At 46.9% G+C, this 20,608-nt stretch overlaps 1 protein-coding gene across 1 annotated transcript in view; it reads left to right on the top strand.

Annotated features, from left to right (window-relative positions):
• Positions 1–7,056: 7,056 nt before the first annotated feature.
• The window catches only part of NECAB2 (N-terminal EF-hand calcium binding protein 2), an 85,545-nt gene continuing 71,993 nt past the window's right edge, over positions 7,057–20,608 (top strand). The window contains exons 1-2 of the mRNA XM_086469391.1: positions 7,057–7,254; positions 17,234–17,258. Of these exons, the coding sequence (XP_086325517.1) occupies positions 7,057–7,254; positions 17,234–17,258 (223 nt within the window). The remainder of the gene's footprint in view (positions 7,255–17,233; positions 17,259–20,608) is intronic.

Raw genomic sequence — 20,608 nt, 5'->3', positions numbered from 1 at the left:
CAGCTCTGGCCTTGTGGGACGGAGGGGACTTTGTTGGGGAAAGGCACTTGCTGCTCCGCTCACCTTCATGCTCCCCTGAGGAATCTGGGTCAGGAACTGCCTTGCTCGGGGGGGTCATTTTCCGTGATATCCCAGCGAGCTCTCATCCATGCTCAGCCCAGCACCTGCAGCTTGAAGTCACTTAATGGTGATCCTGTTAAATTGTTTCAAGAGCAGCCCGTTGTTGTGGGAAATCAATAGCTGCCTTGCGAGCCTGTTGATATCTCGGTGAAACCCGTTAAATTACATGAGTTTGATCTCAAAGTGGCAAACATAGCAGCATTTTAAAATATCTTCACGGCCAGCAAACCAAGTAACATGCTCATAAAGTGATTTTTTTTGTGTGTTCAGCGGTGAGCAGGACTGGAGAAATGGAAGATGTTACTTGCTCAAACTCTTGGTGAATAACTACTGGGGTGGTATAAGATATAAATAATTTCCCTACTTCTGTCACTTTGAGGGCAACAAATAAGGACAAATAAAATCCTGCATGAAAAATTAATGTGCCTGGTGCTTAGGCAGTAAGGAGCAGCCTTGAGTATATTACTAAATTGATGGTCTGTACATGAAAGACCAGTTCACTCCTGGGAGTTGCAGCAAGTATCCTTTGGGGAGCCCTAACAGCCTCTCCTCCTTGCCACCAGTGCTTGCTGCTGTGCCATGTGCTTACCCTGAACCTCAGCTGTGGTGCGTGCTTGCGGCAGCAATCCCTCATCCCTGGGATCTCATCTAGGAGTACAGCCACCTGCACAGGTAAATACACCAGCAAATCTTGGAGCTCTCAGTCCCAGGTGTCCCCAGAGTGGCTGAGGAAGCCAAATGACAGCCACCTGGCAGCTGCTTGAGCGGTCCCCGGGGCGCTAGCACGGTATGCCAGATTCCTCTTGCATTTTCATGCCCAACCCTTCTTCCGGCCACCGGCAGGGCAGGTTGGGGGGTCCTCCCACCCTCCGGCTCCATCATGGTGCCGGGGTTGCGTACAGCAAGCCTGGCATGTAGGTTAAGCCTCTCTCAGCACCGGTTTGTGCCAAAATCTCTCCTCTCCTGCAGTTTCAGCAGCGCTTTGAGGACAGACAGCAATGCCGCTGGCAAAGGGATACTCAGGCAAATTTTATGCCCTTCTTTATAACCTACATGTGTTCACAGCTTTAACCACAGGCTAAATACATCAAGAATAAGAAAGGTTTCTATTTTATTTCTTTAAACCAAGCATCCACTTGGGCAGCTCTCAGCCAGCATCCTGCCTGTGCCTTGGCTACACCCAGCGACCTTGCCTGGGCTCTTGCCAGAGAGGCTTTGCCATCGAGCCAAATATTGGGCATCACACAGGGAGTCCCTCTTAAGTTGAACGCTGTCAGATTTTGCCCTCTGAGCAGTAATTAATGGTATTTGTTGTTCCAAATAAATTGGGGGAATCTTCTTGTCTTCCCACAAATGCAGAGGTGGTATTTGCTGGGCAAAGGACAAAAATACTTCAGAAATTAAATATGAAGGGTATGAGCAATGGGAAAAATGTCAGTCCTTCCCTCCGCACTTTTGTTATGAAGAAGCTTGATGGCTCTAATTTCAATACATTTACAGACATATTTTGTCCATTAAAGTGATGTAAATTAGCTGTTTTATGTTGCAGTTGGGGAAAACATGATGTCAATTATAAACAGGCATTCATTTATTTAGGTGCAATAACTCAACTGTTTTTTTAATTGGTGGTCATGCCCACACACAGGCTTATGAATCTGAAAGTCTACAATTCTCCACTTCTGTGCATTTTGTACTGTTACATGTGATCTTATACGAGGTGTACCAGGCACGAGAAACAAAGAGTAATTTCGAAAGGTCACTAGAAATGGATTATCTTATTCCAAGGGTTCTTAATAGTTCTGACCTAAGTTGGCTATTAAAAGGAAAAATATGTCGGTCTGCTTTATGTGAACACTATTATAAATAATAAACACGTAAGAAAAATGTAACAACATCTCTTCCCTACAACTACGCAATCACAAGTTCTATCAAGTCAGTGGCCTGTAACTTTAAACAAGAACGGGCTGGGTTAGGTGCTAAATACTCTCAATTTTCTCAGTTGCCAAAATAACAGAGCTGGGCAATGCTCACTTAATACCCAAACAAGCAGGCTAAAAAACACTGAATCAAAACTGACTACCACCCTCTGAATTTATTTATCAGCCATCAGCAAAAGGGTTTTACCTGCTGTTTGCCTGCATCCCTGTGCCTCAGGATAACAAAAATGCAGTATTCTTTGGGTTTGAAGGTTTCTGCTAAATGGTGGCAGCTTCCCTGGGGAGGAAAGGCCATACCTGGAGCTGGTGTGGAGCACCCAGCCCAGATGTCCTGAATTTCACAGGATGCCCAGAGCCCATGGGCAGCCCCAGCCAGGAGCTGTGCTGCTGCTGAAGGCTTGGGAGAAGCTGTACAGCTCCCAGGGCCTTTCTGGGATAAGCCTGTGTATGTCTTGGAAGGTGAGTCTGTTGTCATCTGGAGCTTTGATTTTTTTTTTTTTTTTAATTTATCTGATTTTTTTTCTTATGCTGGCAATTCCTCATACTGCTCTGGAGAACCATCTGAGAGCTCTGGGGAAGTCTGGGCATCTGAGAACTATGATCTCCTAATGCTGCAGAAGTTCTATTTGATGGTGAGGTTAGTTCCAGGTAATTCCCCTCTACAAGGTTTCCCAGCTGTCCAGGGGTTGCCTTTAGGATTATGACCAGGAATAACCTAAACTCTCATACCATGTCTGGTCTCCATTTGCAGTAACCAGGTGCATTGGTAGGCTGAGTAATTCCGCAAAAAAGCCCTCTGTGGAGGGGATGTTTGGATGCAAGCAGAAGTGCTTTAAAAGAGAGGATTTTCTTTGCATGTTAGTGTAACTGTGGTTGGAAGAGGCTCTGGAGGTATTTAAAGCCAAAGTTTACCTTTTGTTTTAAAGCAAGAACCAGTGTAACTCTCTAAGATCAATGCGAGATAAAATGGTGCATTTGAAGCTTCATACTTGTTTCAGCTCCTGCCCTGATTGCAGGGCTTGGATCAGAAACTCCTGATCCCAGTGACTGGGGCAGACTCACACTTTATTAGTGGTGTGGGTGAGCTGTGTTTCCCAAACCATGAGCTCTGCATTCCTCAACTTGCAGAGGGGAGGGGGTTTGTTGTATTTTTGAGAGTTAACATACATTGCACATGTACATGGTCTCCCTATGTCTTCTTCAGACTGGTGTGTTACCTTGGTGCCGCAGTGTGGCATTTTCAAGCCGGGGTATAAATTTGTTATAAAGTCACCTGGTGATTACACATCGTATAATAAGCATAAATTAGTGCATGGACAAAAGTGGCATTTCAGCGTCCAGGCTGGGCAGGCAAGGTTGCTCTGACTAATTCCTGTCTCTGAAACAGGGTTGCCATTTCTTCTTTCTGCCATCGAACCTTTGGATTAACCTCAAACCCTTGATCATTAGTAAATATCAGTAAGTCATATGTGACATTTTATACTAAGTGAGGCTGGAAGTCCTGCCTGTTGGAAGTGTTTAATTAAATAAAGCTCCCTGTGGTGTGCAGAGGGGCAGGAGGGAGAAGCCAGAATTCAAAGGGGAGATGAAAGCTGCTGTCTCTGCCTGCCGCGCCAGGGTGCAGGCGGGACTTCTGCTCTGTCTCGCACCTTTCTTTCAGAGAAGCCCTTGGGTTCTTCAGATGGCCTCTCATCTGAAATCACAGCACATGGTCTGAGCTCCTGCTCCAACAGCCTTTCCAGAAGCTGCTGGACAGTATTTGTCATAGCATCTGAATAAGCCCCCTATGAAAGCTTGTAGAGTAAACATCACCAGTGATAGGGGTAAACCAGTGCTTTGTGCTGAGCACCACATTTGCCAGCAAGGAAAAACTGTTGGGCCAAGATCAGACTTGAAACTGGAACTGCAATAGCTTTTTCTTGAGATCTCTGAGTTTCTGACTTGGAGCTGGGGGTGGGGGAGAACAGGTCTGATCTCTCCCAGCCTTCAACAACTTTCCCGTCCTCACTGTATCCTTCATTTATAAGACTGTAGTGGTCCAGGACCACATGTGTGCCTGGCTAGTACAGCAGTGGGGAAAGCTCACCTTTAAATGTTGAGGAAGACAAGCTGGAGCTGCAGCTGCTGCCTTTCCCTCTGCAACTCACCCTTACTGCCATCAGGCAGGGTTTGAACTCTCTGACTGAAAAACAACGCGGAAAGGAAAATGCCACCAGGTCAGCAGCGGAGACAACAGACTGTGCTGCATGCTGGGCACTGCTGCTGTTGAGTGCTGCATGGCTCTGGGTCTATCAAGACCTGTAGTTAATGTTTGCTGCTTTCTCTGGGATGCACTTTCTCTGGATTTAACTGTGCTTTTTGTTGTATTCTCTCTATTCTCTCCTCTTTATTCCTATGCCACTCAGCATCTGCATTATTGCATATGCATAAAGCTTTCAAGGCAACCAGTGGCTGCTGGTGGGCCTGCACCCTCCACCTTTAATGAAAAAAGCAAAAAATGTGCTGAATGCCAAAGAGCAGCAGCTAAAGAGATGCTCCACCCTCTGGCTAAAGAGGCCAGCAGGTGTCAAAACCGTATTGTCTTCACTTGTCCATCACTTGTTTGGTTTCTTCTTCTGGCCCTGGTTGAAGGCTGCTTGCCAAGGACCTGGGCAGTGCTGTGACAAGTAGCACAGGGTGGCGGGAGAGGTTGACAAAGCCCGGATGCCTTGCCTGCAGTTGTGTTTATTTGCACAGGACAGACTGTGTCCCGTCACCTTTGGAAAGAAGCAGCGTTTTGGCCCACAGAGCCCAATCTGGGATCTGTGACTCTGCCTCCCCCTTGAGACTAGCCTGAGCACATGCCTTGGGGCTTCCTGCACTTTCTCACCTGGCTCAGATAAGTAGTAACTGTCTCCCATTTTTTCCTCAAAGAGAGCCTTCAGCCCCATGGAAACTTGGGAATAACTGAATCCCTGGCCACACAGCCCAGTGTGAATGGCTGGCTTCTTCCTAATGTCTGAGTGACCGAAGCTTTTTCTATCTAGATCCATTTAGGAGAAAAATGAGTATTTAAATTCTACAGAGCTGATTTTGAGATTAACAAGAACTGATTTTGACAAAAGCAGAGAAATAGCCCCAAACTTTCAAGCCAAGTAATGAATCTTCATGGCACATAGAAATTCAAAGAACCTTGTTTATAAACTTATTCTGTAAATAGTTTTAAATAACAAACACATAGTAATTTTAAACTGGATGTGATTAATACAGCCTGAACCAGCCATTTAGCAGAGGGATGTTTAAAGGAGAGAGAAGCCTATGAATAATCTGAGGATGATGAAAGTACAAAAAAGCACAATAATTGAGGCCATGAGGGTTACAGGCCAATTGGCACCGGTGGTTGGTGTGTAGGGATCCAGCCCTCCTAAGCCTGTGGCAAGGATGATATGTCTTGCCTTAGATTTCTTTGCTGTGAGATGTAAGTGGGGATTGAGCCATGGCTGGGTTGCACGCCAGCCTGCTCTGAGCATCCCTGTAAATGAACACAGGGCCATTAAAGCACACCACACAGCTCCCACAAGCCAACATAACCCCCCTGAAGTTCCTCTGCTCTCCAGCGATACAAAATTAATGGGGGAATAAGAAGGAAACCCTGAAAGGCAAGAGCTTGATGAAAGAGGGGCTCAACCCACAGGTGTCCTGGCCTACTGCCACATGTCTCTGTGCCCCATCTATTTGAAAGCCTTTCAAGAGTCTCCAACCATTATCCGTGTACTCCAGCAGGGAAAATAGGGCTCCCACTCTTTTCTTTGAGCAGCAGCTCAGAGCAGAATGCACATTCCCCCATCCGTCACCTCAAACACAGAAGTTTCACCCTAATTTACCTGAATAAAGATGGGTGGTTAGAAGAAGAGGCTAAATAATATCTCCAGGTAGGCTTTGCTGGGGGGTCTGGACTCTTGTGCACTGCAATATATAAGCTCTGTTTAAATAAGTTGTTTATTGCTGGGGTTTTTTTTTCCTCTTAAAGCAGTAGCTGGTCAAGCCTCTTGGACTGATCATGCTGTTCTTCATTTGGAGATCAGGCACAGGGCTGAGCATGGGAAGTGTGTAATGCTTGCATGGGGGTGCTGGGCTTGCTGGCTCCTGTGTCAGAGGTGTTCAAATCTGGGGACACGGCCCTTGTGGGGCATGAAGTCCCCTAGAGCTATCTGTGAGAGGGTCTGTCTGCTGTGAATGGGAAGGGGGGAAAGGCCGTTTGGAGCCTGTGGCCACTGCAGTGCTCTGGGGAACCCTCTGGGAGGGTCTGGGTCTGAGCTATCTGACTTTGGTGCCTTTCTGGGTCTGAATTCAAGCTGGGAGCACCTCCTCAAGTGTGGAGGGGGAGATGAAATGATTTAGTGTCATTTTGGCCAGAAGATTTATTTCCCCTACTGTAACTCTAGATCTTGACCTGTGTAGGTGAGCACAGGAGCATCACAAAGGAATACTCTTGTAATAGAGAGTTACAGGATTAGAAATATTTGTCTGCCTGAGCGCTGTTATTTAGCTCCATAGTCATTGCTACAATACCCAAGCTGGAATTGCTTTTGGAGTAGGGGTAGAGGGTCAGGGGCAAGTTTTATTTCCTAGCAAGAAATTTTTCTCAGCTGTTCTTACAAAGAGCTGCTAAAATTTGTTGGGGGGTATGGAGGCTGCAGAAGGAAGAGGGCATGCCACAGGAATACTCTTTTTAGATAGAAAATGCCTAAAACGATGCTTCGTGTTGCAGTGGGGGGGCTGTATGGGGGTAGGAGCACGCAGGCAGCACCCAGTGGAGCTGCTCCGGGGTGACCTACCCCCACCTCCAAAATTCTCCTACCCTCAAAATCCCCCCCCCCCCCCCCCCCCCCCCTTTTACTCTTCGGGCAGGAGGCCGCGGGCCCGCCCCTGCCCGCTGCCCGCCATGTGGCGGTGGGAGGAGGAGGAGGAGGAGGCGGCAGGGGGAGTCCCCAGCTCCGGCATGAGGCCGGGCTGAGCGATGTGCGAGCAGGCAGCGCGCTACTGCCGGGCGGGCGTGCAGAGGCTGCTGCGCAAGCCGCCGCCGGCGCTCCGCGGGCTGGACGGGCTGCTGCGCTGGGTGGGGGCCAGGATGAGCGACAAGGGCGTCGCCGAGCGGGAGCTGCTCACCCCGGGCGCCGCCGCCGCGCAGAGGAAGGGCATCTCCGTCATCCTCGATGTGAGTGGTCCCCGCGCCGCCGGGCGGGAGGGGGTGCGGGGGGGGCGGTTGTTGCACCCTGCGTCCCGCACCCCGAGGGCCGGCGGGGGTGGGCGGCACGCCGGCTCCTGCCTCCCTCCCTGCCGGGATCCTGCACCGGCTCAGGATCGGGGCTGTTCCTCGGGTCCTGCATCCCCCCAGACCGGCTGGAGACGGATTGTACCGCGGGTCTTGCAACCGCCGACTGGGTCGGCAATGGGGTGCAGCCTGGAGCCTGTATCCCTTGCGCGGGTCCTGCAGCCGCGGACTGGGTGGGCGTGGGGGTGCAGCCCGGGTCCTGCATCCCCTTGCCCGGGTCCCGCACCCATCCAACTAGCTCAGGATCGGCGCTATTCCCGGGTTCTGCATCCGCGGGGATGCGCTTGGGTCCAGCATCTCCTAGACCAGTTGGGCATGGGGGTGCACTGTGGATCCTATACCCTCTTTCCTGAGTCCTGCTCCCCAAAGTGGCTGGGCATGAGGGTGCAGCCCGGGTCCCGCCTTTTCTTTTTTTTTTTTTTTTTTTTAAATTTTAATTTTTTTTTTTATTTTACCGGCTGGGCATGGGATGCAGCCTATATCCTTTATCTCTTTGCCGGGATCCTGCACCCTCTGGACCGGCTGGGCACAGGGGTGCACCCCAGGTCTGCAGCCCCTTTCCCAGGTCCTGCATCCGCTGGACCAGCTGGGATGGGTCTTTAATCCTGGTATTAGCTTGACTGGATAGACATGCAGGAATCCAGGTCCTACAAACCCCCCAGTCTTGCAGCACGGGCTGCCTCAGGTTAGCTGTGCATAGGGGTGCACTCCGAGTCCTTCATCCGCCCCAGGTCCTGGACCCCAGTCCCCGAAGGGCTGCAGCTCTGGGGGTCTCTGCAGCGGGAGCTGGGCACTATGGGCAGCGAGTGCGTGGGACCTGGGGCTCCCTTACCCAGGTTTGGGGGAGCAGGCAAGGATGTGCTTAGTGCTGCGGTATTTACAGACTTCCTGATTAGGGAGCTAACGAGGCTATTTGCACTTAAATGAGTTGAGAGAATGGGGTGGAACCAATCAGAGTGCAAAAGGTGTAATTACACAGTCTTTCTGCAGCGCCTAGTAATTAAACATATATATCCTCGGCTTTGCTATCTTCTAGCTTTAAAAAAAAATAATGTAGTGAATGCAAAAATAAACTACTGAGGCATTAGTTATAGTAAAGGATAACTTGTGCTCTCCTCCATCCTCCTTGGAGTCAGGCAGTAGTGCCTCTTCCAGGCAAACACTTGCATTTTCTAAATTTGCTGAATCTTCTACCACATCCCTGGTAGGCATTGGCATAGGGTGGTGCGTCTGAAACTCATTACATCTCCGAGCACCCTGGGCTGACAGGCATTTCGGTTCCCTGAATGAATCAATGCGGTTGCATCTATTGAGGTGCCAGAAGCAGCTCTAAGAGCAGAGCGCTTGATGCATGGTCCTGCCCAGTGAAATGGGCCAGCAGGTGGGCAGCTGCGGGCTGTAGGGAATGCTGTTTCATGGGGAAATTGAGAGGACAAATTTTTCCCAATGTCCAACCTAAACCTCCCCTGGCACAACTTAAGCCTGTTTCCTCTTGTCCTATCGCTTGTCACTTGGAACAAGAGACTGCCCCCCACCTCACTACAGCCTCCTTTCAGGTAGCTGTAGAGCAATAAGGTCTCCCCTCAGCCTCCTCTTCTCCAGGCTAAACAACCCCAGTTCCCTCAGCTGCTCCTCACAGCACTTGTTCTCCAGACCCTTCACCATCTTCGTTGCCCTTCTCTGGACACACTCCAGCACCGCAGTGTCTTTCTTGTAGTGAGGGGCCCAAAACCACACACAGCATTCCAGGTGCAGCCTCACCAGTGCCGAGCACAGGGGCACGATCACCTCCCTCCTCCTGCTGATCACGCTATTGCTGATACAGGCCAGGATGCCATTGGCCTTCTTGGCCACCTGGGCACAGGGCTGGCTCATGTTCAGCCGGCTGTCAACCAGCACCCCCAGGTCCTTTTCCACCAGGCAGCTTTCCAGCCACTCATCCCCAAGCCTGTAGTGCTGCACGGGGTTGTTGTGACCCAAGTGCAGGACTCAGCACTTGCCCTTGTTAAACCTCGTACAGTTGACCTTGGCCCATCGATCCAGCCTGTCCAGATCCCTCTGCAGAGCCTCCCTGCCCTCGAGCAGATCAACACTCCTGCCCAACTTGGTGTCATCTGCAAACTTACTGAGGGTGCACTTGATCCCCTCATCCAGATCATTGATAAAGATGTTAAGCAGAACTGGGTCTAACGCTGAGCCCTGGAGAACACCGCTTGTGACCGGCTGCCAGCTGAATTGAACTCCGTTCAGCACCACTCTCTGGGCTTGGCCATCCAGCCAGTTTTTTACCCAGCAAAAGGTGCGCCTGTCCAAGCCATGAGCAGCCAGTTTCTCCAGGAGAATGCTGTGGGAAATGGTGTCAAAGGCTTAACTAAAGTCAAGGTAGGCAGCATCCACAGCCTTTCTCTTGTTCACTGAGCAAGTCACCTTGTTATGGAAGGAGATCAGGTTAGTCAAGCAGGAACTGCCTTTCATAAATCCTTGCTGACTGGGCCTGATCATCTGGTTGTCCTTTAAGCACTGCATGTTGGCACTCGAGATGATCTGCTCCTTAACCTTCCCCAGAACCAAGATCAGACTGACAGGCCTGAATTCCCTGGATCCTCCTTCTGGCCCTTGTTGTAGATGAGCGCGACATTTCCTCACTTCCAGCCAACTGAGATCTCCCCTGTTAGCCAGGAGAGAGCCCAATAGAGCTGAGTGTGCAGCTCCTGATCCTTTTTCCCTTTCACAATGGGACTAGGAGCCCTTTCTCACCTGCTGAAAGTAGAAAAGTAAGGTTTGAGGGTTTGGGTTTTTTTTTTCCTCCTCCCTTAGAACTTACTTCTCTCATTTATTCTCCAGTTACAATAGAAACATCAATTGAAGCTGTGGCTTTGCCGTAACAGGCTCTTCAAGTGCACTGTGAGACACCTACACCCCCTCCCCCCCATTTCATGCAAAGAGTTTAAACATGGAAACAGGCATTTAGGTTAACTTTCACACATCAGCAGGAAAATCAGCAAGAAAGTAAAAACGATCCCATTGAATCCTCAGGGATGAGAACGTGTTTTCCAGTTAACTCATTCATGTTCTTGCATTACGTGGATGTGCTGGGGAAGCAGCAAGTCCCAGCCACGCAGCAGCGCGGCTCCTCAGTGGGTGAGTATGAAGCAAAAAAACCTGTAAGATTTTATATTTAACTAATGCATTCGTATGAGCTGGTATGCTCTGTAGGCAGTTCATTGGGGGCTGGGGAAGGAGGGTTGAGATTGATTTTGGCTGTAAATTAGACAAGATGGCTCTGACACTTGTCACTCTTTCTTCCTCTTCTGTTCTGGATTTCTTTTAACCCAACCATCCCTGATGTGCTTGTTCTTACTCTTACAGACCATGAGTGTGGCTGGCGGGTCAGTACAAAGTTCCCTATGCCCTTTCCACCAAAGAAACAAAACTGTGATGTTGTGGGGCAAAGCTGAGGGCTGAGAAAGAAGAAAATACAGTAATGGGTTCAGATGTCTTCTGCCATCAACCTGGCTATTGCCACTTGGAGGATGAATCTTAACTTAGGGCTGTTTTCAGTATTGTTCCTTTAATTTGCTTCTATCCTTTTAGGTAAAGGATTAAAATAAGGTTGAATAATGTTTACTGGATCAGCTCAAAGTCATAGGTTTCCAAGTGTAAAAAATAGCTGAAATTGCAGATTAACTAAACCCTAGTAACAAAGTAATGATGAATTCCTAAGCATTGCCTAAAACAGGCAGCAAGTAAAACTAGGGAGTGACAGATGCTTTTCAGTGGTGGTAGCAGATCAAGTGGAGGTGATGTGTCACTCTAGGAACCTCGAAAACGTAACTTTGCATTTAATGATCAGCTCTTACAATGTCAGTCAAATCAGCATAAGGGGTTGGGGTTGAGGTTGAGCAAAGGGTCTGTACCCATCCTGCACTCCTCCTCAGGTGTCTACCTCCAGATATTTGCTCCATGGATCTGGATTACACATGCCTGGTCCATCTGCAAGAGCCAAAAGCTTAGGGTTGGCAGCATGTGTAATCTGCTGCAGATAACTAGTGTCTATCCACAGCTTATGATGTGAGATTGTGGTAACACTATGTTCTGTCTCTGCCTTCTGGGCTGCTTGGAGATGCCCTGAGCTTCTCTTTGCACCCATGAGGACAAACCCCCTTTATTAAAGGGAAGCTGAAACTGTCACAGTGCTACTCAAATTCACGTGCGGTGATGGTGGCACTTCTAGTCCAGAATAAATCCTCGAATGTCACAAGACTTATGAAAAGCAGAATATAGTGTGCGAGTGGGTAAGCCTCTATCAGATCATATTTGCTGAGTGTGAATGGGTCCACATGAAATATAGAGCTGAGGTGGATGTCTCCCAAGGCATGGGAAATGTCTAGACAGGTATTGCTCTGTCTGGAGGTACTTCAGATCTGACTTACTGACTGTCCTTACCCATCTTTTCCTGCCTTCACATCACTGACAAAAACTGAGTGACAGCAGGAGCGTGAATTCCAACTCATATAAGACCTTGTCAGTCACAGTGCCTGCAGGCAGAGATGCCCCATCTGGTTTACACCAGGGAGAGCCCATTGAAGAGCTCATCTCCTTCTCAGCATCTAAAATAAGCGTCAGCCTTGGGTACGGGGGAGCATCCCTGTGGCAGGACTGTGTGTTCCAAGGGAAGGTGACATCTCTGCCACCTTTCTGGCTTTGCAGTAGTGAGTAAGTTTATTGATTTTTGGCTTTATTTTAAACGCCCCTGAAGAAAGCAGTGCCATTTATTTCAGGTCTGATGAAGCTTTTTGTTTGATCTGCTCTGTCTTTTGCTGAAAACTAATTTTGACCCTTGTCTACCTCTTTCCTTCTTCAACAGGGTCAGAAAGATAATTTTAAATCCATTTCTCCTGCTTATGGCTCCTCTTGCACCCTCTGTTACGTGGCCAAATCTGTTTTATGCTTCTTCAGCTCCATGGGGTTGAGTGAGGTGTTTGGATAGAAGATACAGAGAATTTGTTTTGTGCCAAGGGCGCATTTCCAAATGTAGATCAAAGAACTAGCACAGTTTTCCAACTGTTTTGTCAATGACACAGTTTCCAGTGCAGCCCTAAAGCTGGAAAAGCAAAGCTTTCACAGCCACAGAGGTCCCTTCTCGGTCCTCTTCTTCTTTGACCTTTATCCTTCTGTTTGTTTTTTTTTTTTTTTTAAAGGTTAATTCACTCCCTCTTTGTGTCCTTGTTTACCTTCTCACTTCTCCGAGTGAACAGGGAATGTTATTTTTCTCTTCCTTCATCCTCCCCATGTGAAATCTATGGTTTGAAATCGATTTGGAATCTAGGTGGACTAGATGATTTATTGCACTAGATGATCTCCAGAGGTTTCTTCCAATCCCTACCATTCTGTGATTCTGTGAAAGCAGGGGCAGGGGCTGGCTGGGCTCTGTTCAGGTCTTACTCACTGCAAGGTACATAATTGCATGGAAAATCTCATCCTTTCACTTCTGCTCTTCAGGGCTTTGTAAGTGGGCACTTGATATGGAGCTACACCCAGGGCCAATGTTTATGGAAAAGTAACTTTTAGTGTGGTGAAGGCGGCAAAATCTAACGCAATTCTTGCCTGTCTCATGCAACTTTTGTTTAGGGCAGCTAGGTAAAGTCTAAGGAGAAGGTTAAGAGTGAAAGGAGAGGCTAGGACATGGTGCTAACTGCTCTTCTCTTGGGGAGACAAAAAAAATCTGCTTTGGCATGGGAAAAATGCCATGAGACCTGGAGCTCTGTAGCAACCTTCCTTTGGAGGGGAAGTCACTCCAGATGGGACAATATTTCCACACTAATGGCATATTTCTTACTGAAACACCAATATTGAACCTCTCTCCTGCATGGGGAAAGGTCATTAGCCCGATGACGTCTAGAGATGTAGTCCAAAGTGGCAAAGCTTTAGGTCATTATTTTCTTGCATTATTACCAGAAAGAGCAAAGCTGAGAGGCTGTAGGAGAGGAAATTCCTACTGATACCTTGGGCTAGAGAGCTAAAGGCCATACCTGATAAAAACCCTTGTCTCGGCTCCAAATGAATTGTGGAGACTTGTAGGGAGAGGAACAGAAAGGAAGAATAGGAATGTAGGAACACAGTGAACAGATTAATCGGGTTTTTAGGTATAGTTGGGTGTCTGGATGCTTTCTCATCCATAGGCTTTCCTCACCCGGGAGACTTAGATTATGTTTGTCCTCAATTCTGCACCAAGATTATGACAAAACCCAAAATTCTAGCTCAGTTGCACTCTATTTTAAATCAACATCATATTAACCTGCTGAAGGGATAATAAACTCCACAAACACAGTAATAATTCTTAGGTTTATTAGGGGAGTGCTTGTGCGAATTTAATAAAATTGCTGAGAAAACTTCCATTAAGTAGCCTCCAGTGTTGCACATTCTCATCCAGGAGCTTTAAGAAGGCAGAACTGAATGCTTGAATTTGAAACCATCAATTTTTTTTCAAGTGTATTATTACCACTAGTGTTTTGAATTGCTTAATTCTGCTAGCCAAATATCTGTAGTAGCCATTTGAGAGTACAGCAAAATGTACATTTTAAAAAAAGCTATTGGAAATATTGACTGAGGCTCCTTGCTCTAAATAAAACAGATTTTACATTCATCTAAACACCTAGTAAATGGAACAAGTATGCTGCAGACAGCAAACTGCATGCATTGCCTGTATAAATCCTATAAAATGGGTTAATCTGGCCCACATTATGGGCTCACCATGAGATTACCCTGTGCTTCAGGAGACTTTCTTCATAGGTTTAAAGTGTAGCCGCTAGGGGAAATGGTTGCTGTAGTACTTTTTGGACTGAATAATTTCTGGTTTACCACCTGAAAGTGGCACGTTGCCTTGACGGTTGGAGAACTCGGGGCAATGGAGCGGAAAATGCATCCCTGCTCACGCTTTGCGAAGCCACCGGCTCCTGTTTTGCGAAGGCCTCAGCCACTGGGGATGGTCCTCAGCTGGGGTGGAGATGCAGGAAACTAATCACTGCTGAGGGCCCGGCAGGACAGGGCTTTTTTCCATCAATATTTCATCATCTCCACTCTCGTTGACCTCCAGGGCTGCTGCCTTGACTAAGTTTAAGCAGCTTCGCTGCTGAGTAAGAATAGCAGCGATGGAGTTACTGCAAGCCTGCAGAGAGCGACTACAGGGCGGACTGGCTTTGCAGCCTCCGTGTTGGAGATGACGCAGCATCCTTGCTTATATTCCCTTCTTCCTGGAGCTCTTTGGAGCTTTCCTTTCCCCAAGATCCCTGGGAACCCGGCACTTAGCTTCTCTCAGGGGTTTGTCCCCCTGGTCCGTAGGGGAGGTGTGAGGGGCTGCAGTTTCCCTTCCATCACCAGATCTTACACCTTTCACTTACCGAAAGCCCACCACAACCTTTCGGCAGTGGAACAACTAATTGAAGACATGAATAGAGGGCATCTTCAGGTTATGTGTGGGAGGGGGCTCTTGTTTGCTAAGCTAGAGCGTACATCCTGTGTCTTCAGAGAAGCAGCATTTTTGGCAGCATTATCAAGCTATCACAGAGTGTATAATGTCTTTATCAGCCTCCTGGTGCTCATTCCGGTGTTCGTACCGTGATGTACTGCCTGCCTGTGCTGACAGATGACTTTATCTTAAATTGCTTTCTCTCCAGGTGTCCTGTTTTAAATTTTTTTGCATGTGCAAATTTTAGTTGGTCCAATTAAGTTGGAAGAGCAAATCTTGCTCGTTAGCAATAAAAACTAAACAGCGTGGTCCTGTAGAATAAACCTTGGCAGGTAATACAGCTGATGTGAACTTCCATCTATGCGTTCACTTACAAATAATCATACATTCTAGGAGTATCTGGGGGTGTTAAAGCCCTAAAAAATTCACTTAAAAAAGCTGGACATATATACTTCCATTTCTTAACGTTTCTTTCATTTTTTTATTTTATTTTTTTTTCCTCTTGCTCCGAGTGTTCATTGCGAGGTTGGTGCCTCTACAGAGCAGAACGCTGCAGATTGAGCCTTTCTCCCATTTAAGCTACATTTTAACTATTGTTTTTGCCTTCCTGTTCTCCCTCTGCCAGTTGTGCTTAGCATGGTGGTAATCTCCCACAGGACCTTAAAATAGACATCACTGCTTCTGTGTTAGATTTGATGCAGTGTCTTTGTTTCAAAGCAGTGGGAACAGTTACAGAAGGATGTGGCGATGAAACAAAAAAAACCCAGAAGTAATCAGCATCTAGAAAAAAAAAGTGCCTTATCTGGAGTTGCTTATGGGGAGTGAGGAGCTGGTGTGTCCAAGCTAGCAAAAGAGGAACGTTTCATACTCTGGGCAGACCATATTGCACATGGCTGGGTGATGTGTGCCAAAGCCACGAGGCTTGCTAGGGTCCTGCTTGTCCTGCCTGGCATTGTTCTTTCTTCCCATAGACAAGCCATGGCTAGTCAGCCTTTCAAAACCTGTATTCAACCTCAGTGAAGTTCATAAGTATGGAGACAGGTAGGATTTTCCCCCAAAACTTCTAATTGCTCTAAAAAAAATAAAAGTCAGCTAAAGAAGTAAGCAGTTTTGGACTGGTCAGAAGCTGTAGTCCTTGGAGGGCTTTTATGATCCTCTCTGGAAGCTGGGACACAGTGACTCCCACCATTTGGGTTTGGCTTAAGCGGAGGGTGTTTTCCTCCGCTGAAGTACACCAGAAAGTCCAGTTTTGACTTTGCCCTATGTAGACCAGGAAGAACTTTGGGCTAAAGGATGATTAATGTTCCTTAATTAAGCCATATTCACTTAAATAGCACATTCTGCAATTCAATTTGTCTCTTGGGTTTCTTGGTTTGTGCAGCAGTTTCTCTTCTGATTTTTTTTTTTTTTAAATGATTTTATGACCCAGAAAATAAGACATTCAATTTTATGGCTGACTCTGATCTGTCCTGCTGGTGCTTTTATTCTCTCCGCAGGGAAATTTCTTTGTACAGCCAAAATCTCTGCTCTTGCTCAAATTAATAGGGTCAGGTCTGAAGAGACGATGAGAATATTTTCCCTTTTCTGCCCAGTTTATAAGCATGTTAATTTTTTGGTAATTTATAGCGAAACCTGTGCTAGCAACAATTTTTGGTCGGAACATATAAGTTTTCAACTTTTGCACAAGCCTTTTTGCTATTAATTGCATTGTGTCAGGGACAAGAGTAGTCAGAAAAATAGCAGTTGTTTCTGCTGTCTTTCTCCCTGGCAAATTCTACTGTACTACACATTATTGCCATTTTTTTTCTTCTGAAAGGGCTATCTGATTCCTTTCTGTGGGCTGTTCCTCCACACTGTAGTTTTAAGTCTAAATATAATCTCCTTCCCACACAGGAAATTTGCTTTTTAAAAAAACCCCAACCTGTAAATAATTTGTTTCAGAAGTGCAGAACTGTGAAACTTGGTTTAAGAGATATTATTGATGCTAGAGAAATTGGCAGGACTGGCTGCACAGCTGTGGTAACTTTTTTTTTAATGGGTATTTTTCTTGTGTTGGATCCATGTTTTCAGCTTTCTTCTGCAATGGAGATGCTGGAAATGCTTCCAGCATTTTATGTTATCTTTGTTTTGCTACCTAGCTTCTTTTCCACCAGTTATTCCAAAGGCAACCATGTTGATACTCTGTCCTGGCAGTGGTTGTCCATTGTGTGGGTCTGGGGGTGATGGGCTGAGTCTTGGGAAGGGTGAGCTCAGTAAAGCACCTGAATTATCTCTAGGGGGGCTGAAGCGTGTGGTCCTGCCCTGTCCGTGGGGTTGACCATGGTCTTGGTGCTAAGGGCTTCCCCCTTTCAAGTCAAACAACGTAGTAAAAATGTTTCTCTCTTTCAATTACAGATTTTCAGAAGAGCTGACAAAAATGGTAAGTCTGCACATTCATATTTCACATTTCTTGACTGAACTTTTGTCAGTATTACCATTTTTCCTGATACTAATGTCTAACTGTTTAAATGCCCTTCAGTTTACTGGGTCTGATGCTGATACAAGCTAAGCATCAGAAAAGGTTTTGTTTCTTTGGCTGAGATATTCTTAGAGCAGACTTGATAGTAGTGTGCAAGTCGGCATGGCAAGATTTGGGGCAATTTCACAAAAAAACATAAGAGTAAATTGCAGCTAAGTCATATGTAAGGATCCACCTCTTAGTCACCTTGGAATAGCTTTGTAAAATGGACCTAATCTGTGACTGTTAGTAGTTTGGTTCCTGGAGGACTGGACATATGCATCGAGGAGCAACATGTATTGATGTGAGTTTTCAGTCTGTGGCTGTAGAAAGCTTCGCTGAGCCTAGATGGGAAATAACTTGGAGGTGTCTTCATTAAATGACTTGGGATCCTGAAAGGAGAAAGCTGCTCTGCTGTGAGACAACATATTTATGGGAACAAGAGACAATAGGTCCAATCCCAGAATCTCTCTCCACCCTGAAAAGCAATTTAATCTTAGCTCCTAGCTAAAATCCCAAGAGCTAGTCTCTATTTTTCCCTTGTTGTACAAGAAGAAAATTAAATATTCATTAAAACTCTGTGTGTTTGCAGAGGGACATGTAGGAGGGTTATGCAGAGGAACACAGGGGAGAGTTTGGGTTTTTTCCCTACCAGATTTAAAAGGGAGGTACCTGATTTCTGCAAGGGCTTGTAGATATGTGTGATCACTGCCCCCAGGTAAGGCAGGGAAGGATCCTGTGAGCTGGCTGGCGTATAAGCAGTAAATGCCTTGTTAACGTGGACATTTGGTTATAACAACTGACACAGGAGTAAGACATTGAAATGTGTTGCTTGGATAAGCTGAGCAGTTGTGCAATGGAAGGGGAATGATGGGGGGGTTGGTGTGGGGGGAGAGAACTCCAAGTGCTGCTTACAGGGAAAAACGAATTTGTGCTCTTGACACCCAGACTGTTGTACTTCACAGCCTCCTGAGCACTTAATTGTTGCATGAATGGAGACCTGGAGGTTTTGTCTGATGAAATATCAGATGCTGCCTCTGAGAGATGCTGCCTGCTTGCTTTCTGCTGGCTGGTGTGCCTGCCCTTGTGGAGCTGAGTGCCAGGTTTGTGAGCTTGTAATGAAGCCTTACTTGCTACTTGCTCTCCATCAGGAGAAGCCTGGTGAAGTTTTTGGACTACAATTGTCAGTGGGTTTTGTTGCATACAGATACAGATGTGTACTGGGATAAAATCTGTGCTTAGTTATTCCCATCTCAGTTTGAATTTGAAAATACCACTCCAGAATTTGATCTGTGAAACTGTTCCTTGCTAAGCCTCTCTCCTGACGGAGCCTCCTTCCAATTTCCAGGACAGCCTCTGTGTAGGGCAGCTGAAATCAAAAACAGTGATTTTTCTTTTCAGTAACAAATGTTATGCCACTGAAAGGATGCACCTTAATGTACTGGTCTTGATATAGTTATTTCCAGTGACTACTTTTTGAGCTCTTCCAAATGATACTGTGCTTTGTTTTAGGCTCAATTAAATTTAGAACAGCTGTGATGGGGCTGAAGAATCTGAACTCAAAGCACAAAATATTGTCTTGGCTGTTGTGCCAATATTAAGGCTTTTCTAGGCTGGGTGAGTGGAGCAGCTCAGAAGTTGCTCTTGAGGCTCTGGTATTTCCCACTCAACGCAATACACTGGAAGGAGCTGCTGCCTACCAGGGGCAGACACATCTTTCCAACCCAGTCAAGAGGGCATTTTGGCGGTTTTACCGTATCACAAAGTTGTGGGGGTTAAATTTTAGTGCAGCTCACACCACATGGACATTTCTCTTGGTGTATTTGTAGGTGCCGGTGGCAAACCATGAATCTGTGTTTTGTGGCATGGGTGCTAACTTGGGGAAATGATGAGTCTTGGTCTGCTCTGGTGGTGGGTCTCTGAGAAGAAAGATGTACCTTTGGAAAGCTGTTGACTTTTGCTGACCAGTTCCCTTATTGTTGTTGAAACCCATCTAAATGTCCTGGGTTTGCAACCTTATACTCTGATTTAATGATGGGCAAACACTTCTTCAGTGTTTTCGCATGAATACCAGGTAAAGGCCAAACAAAGAGCTTCCATCAGCAACAGCAAACCTGTTTTTTTTTTTACCTCTGCCCTTTACCCTGGGAAAAATCTGCCCAGCTTCTCCATGGTCTTCTCCCTGGATGTTCCTCCATTTGTAAGGCTTGAGCAAGTGATCCATGTGGCTAACAGGAGGGATCACTCTGCTGCACGTGGACAGGAAGACAGCGAGTGGATCATGTGCAGCGTAACACTTAAAAGCATTCTCTTATCCTGCTCATCTGACCAGAGGGAGTTTGGATTTGAGCAAAGAAGCAGAGATTAACACCCCAGAGCTGACCTCAGAGTGTCCATCAGCCACCTTGGGCACGCAAACACCTTTCCATGGAGCTGCTGTCCTGACCAGGAGTCATGCCCTCCTGGGGGCCAGGTACCCTGTAATATAATGCCCATGGGGAGCATTGCTTATGGATAAATAGTCTCTTTGGTTGGCCATGCTGTGCAGCCATGAGAAGGTGTTCACTCCTTTGCAGGTATTCCCCTGGATGCTGTTTGTCTGAACATCTTTATTCCATGTTAGCCAGTAATCTCCCAACTAAAACTCAAACAGGGATGCTTGCATGGATCAGAAGAACTGGAGCTCTTCTTGTCTAGGTCACAATATGTTAAAATGAGTGTGGATTGCCAGTGACATGTCTGCCATCCAATAGCTGTTAATGCACTGGTTGTGAAGGTGATGGGCTGACTTGCCAGAACCCATTATCAGCTCGGGGTGGTATGAATAGGCACCAGCAGTACAAACCCCACCCTGATGTCTGGTGGTTAAATTGGAGGTTCATTGTCAAAGGTGATGCTGGGCAACTGCTACGGGTGAGAGCCATCACTGCCAGGGTGCAGCAGGTCTGAGCGCTAGGCTTGCAGGGGGATGTGGAGACCAACGCCTCCGAGCATAGGCAGAGAAGGTGCCCCGCCCCCAGCCCTGGCAAGTCTGCTGGTTGCAATTGCTCTTCTGAAATTTTCTCCTGTCTCTTCCTAACCCTGGATGGGCACTGCAGGGGTGGTCACCTGGCTCTGTTAATAAAGGCCAAATGTTCTCTGCAGAAAGAGTTATCTCCGTCTCCACTTCCGCACTCATTGTTTGTGATGCAGGTGACCTATAACTACGTTGTTTGGATAACTCCACGTGGTGCTCTCCATGGGACTAATGCTGCCAAGCAAATGGGATGCCG

The sequence above is a fragment of the Leptosomus discolor genome, chromosome 8 (genome assembly GCF_034619465.1).
Source record: "Leptosomus discolor isolate bLepDis1 chromosome 8, bLepDis1.hap2, whole genome shotgun sequence".
In the NCBI taxonomy this organism is placed as follows: domain Eukaryota; kingdom Metazoa; phylum Chordata; class Aves; order Leptosomiformes; family Leptosomidae; genus Leptosomus; species Leptosomus discolor.
The sequence above is the reverse complement of the archived record's forward strand: the minus strand, read 5'-3'. Positions and strand labels throughout refer to the sequence as shown.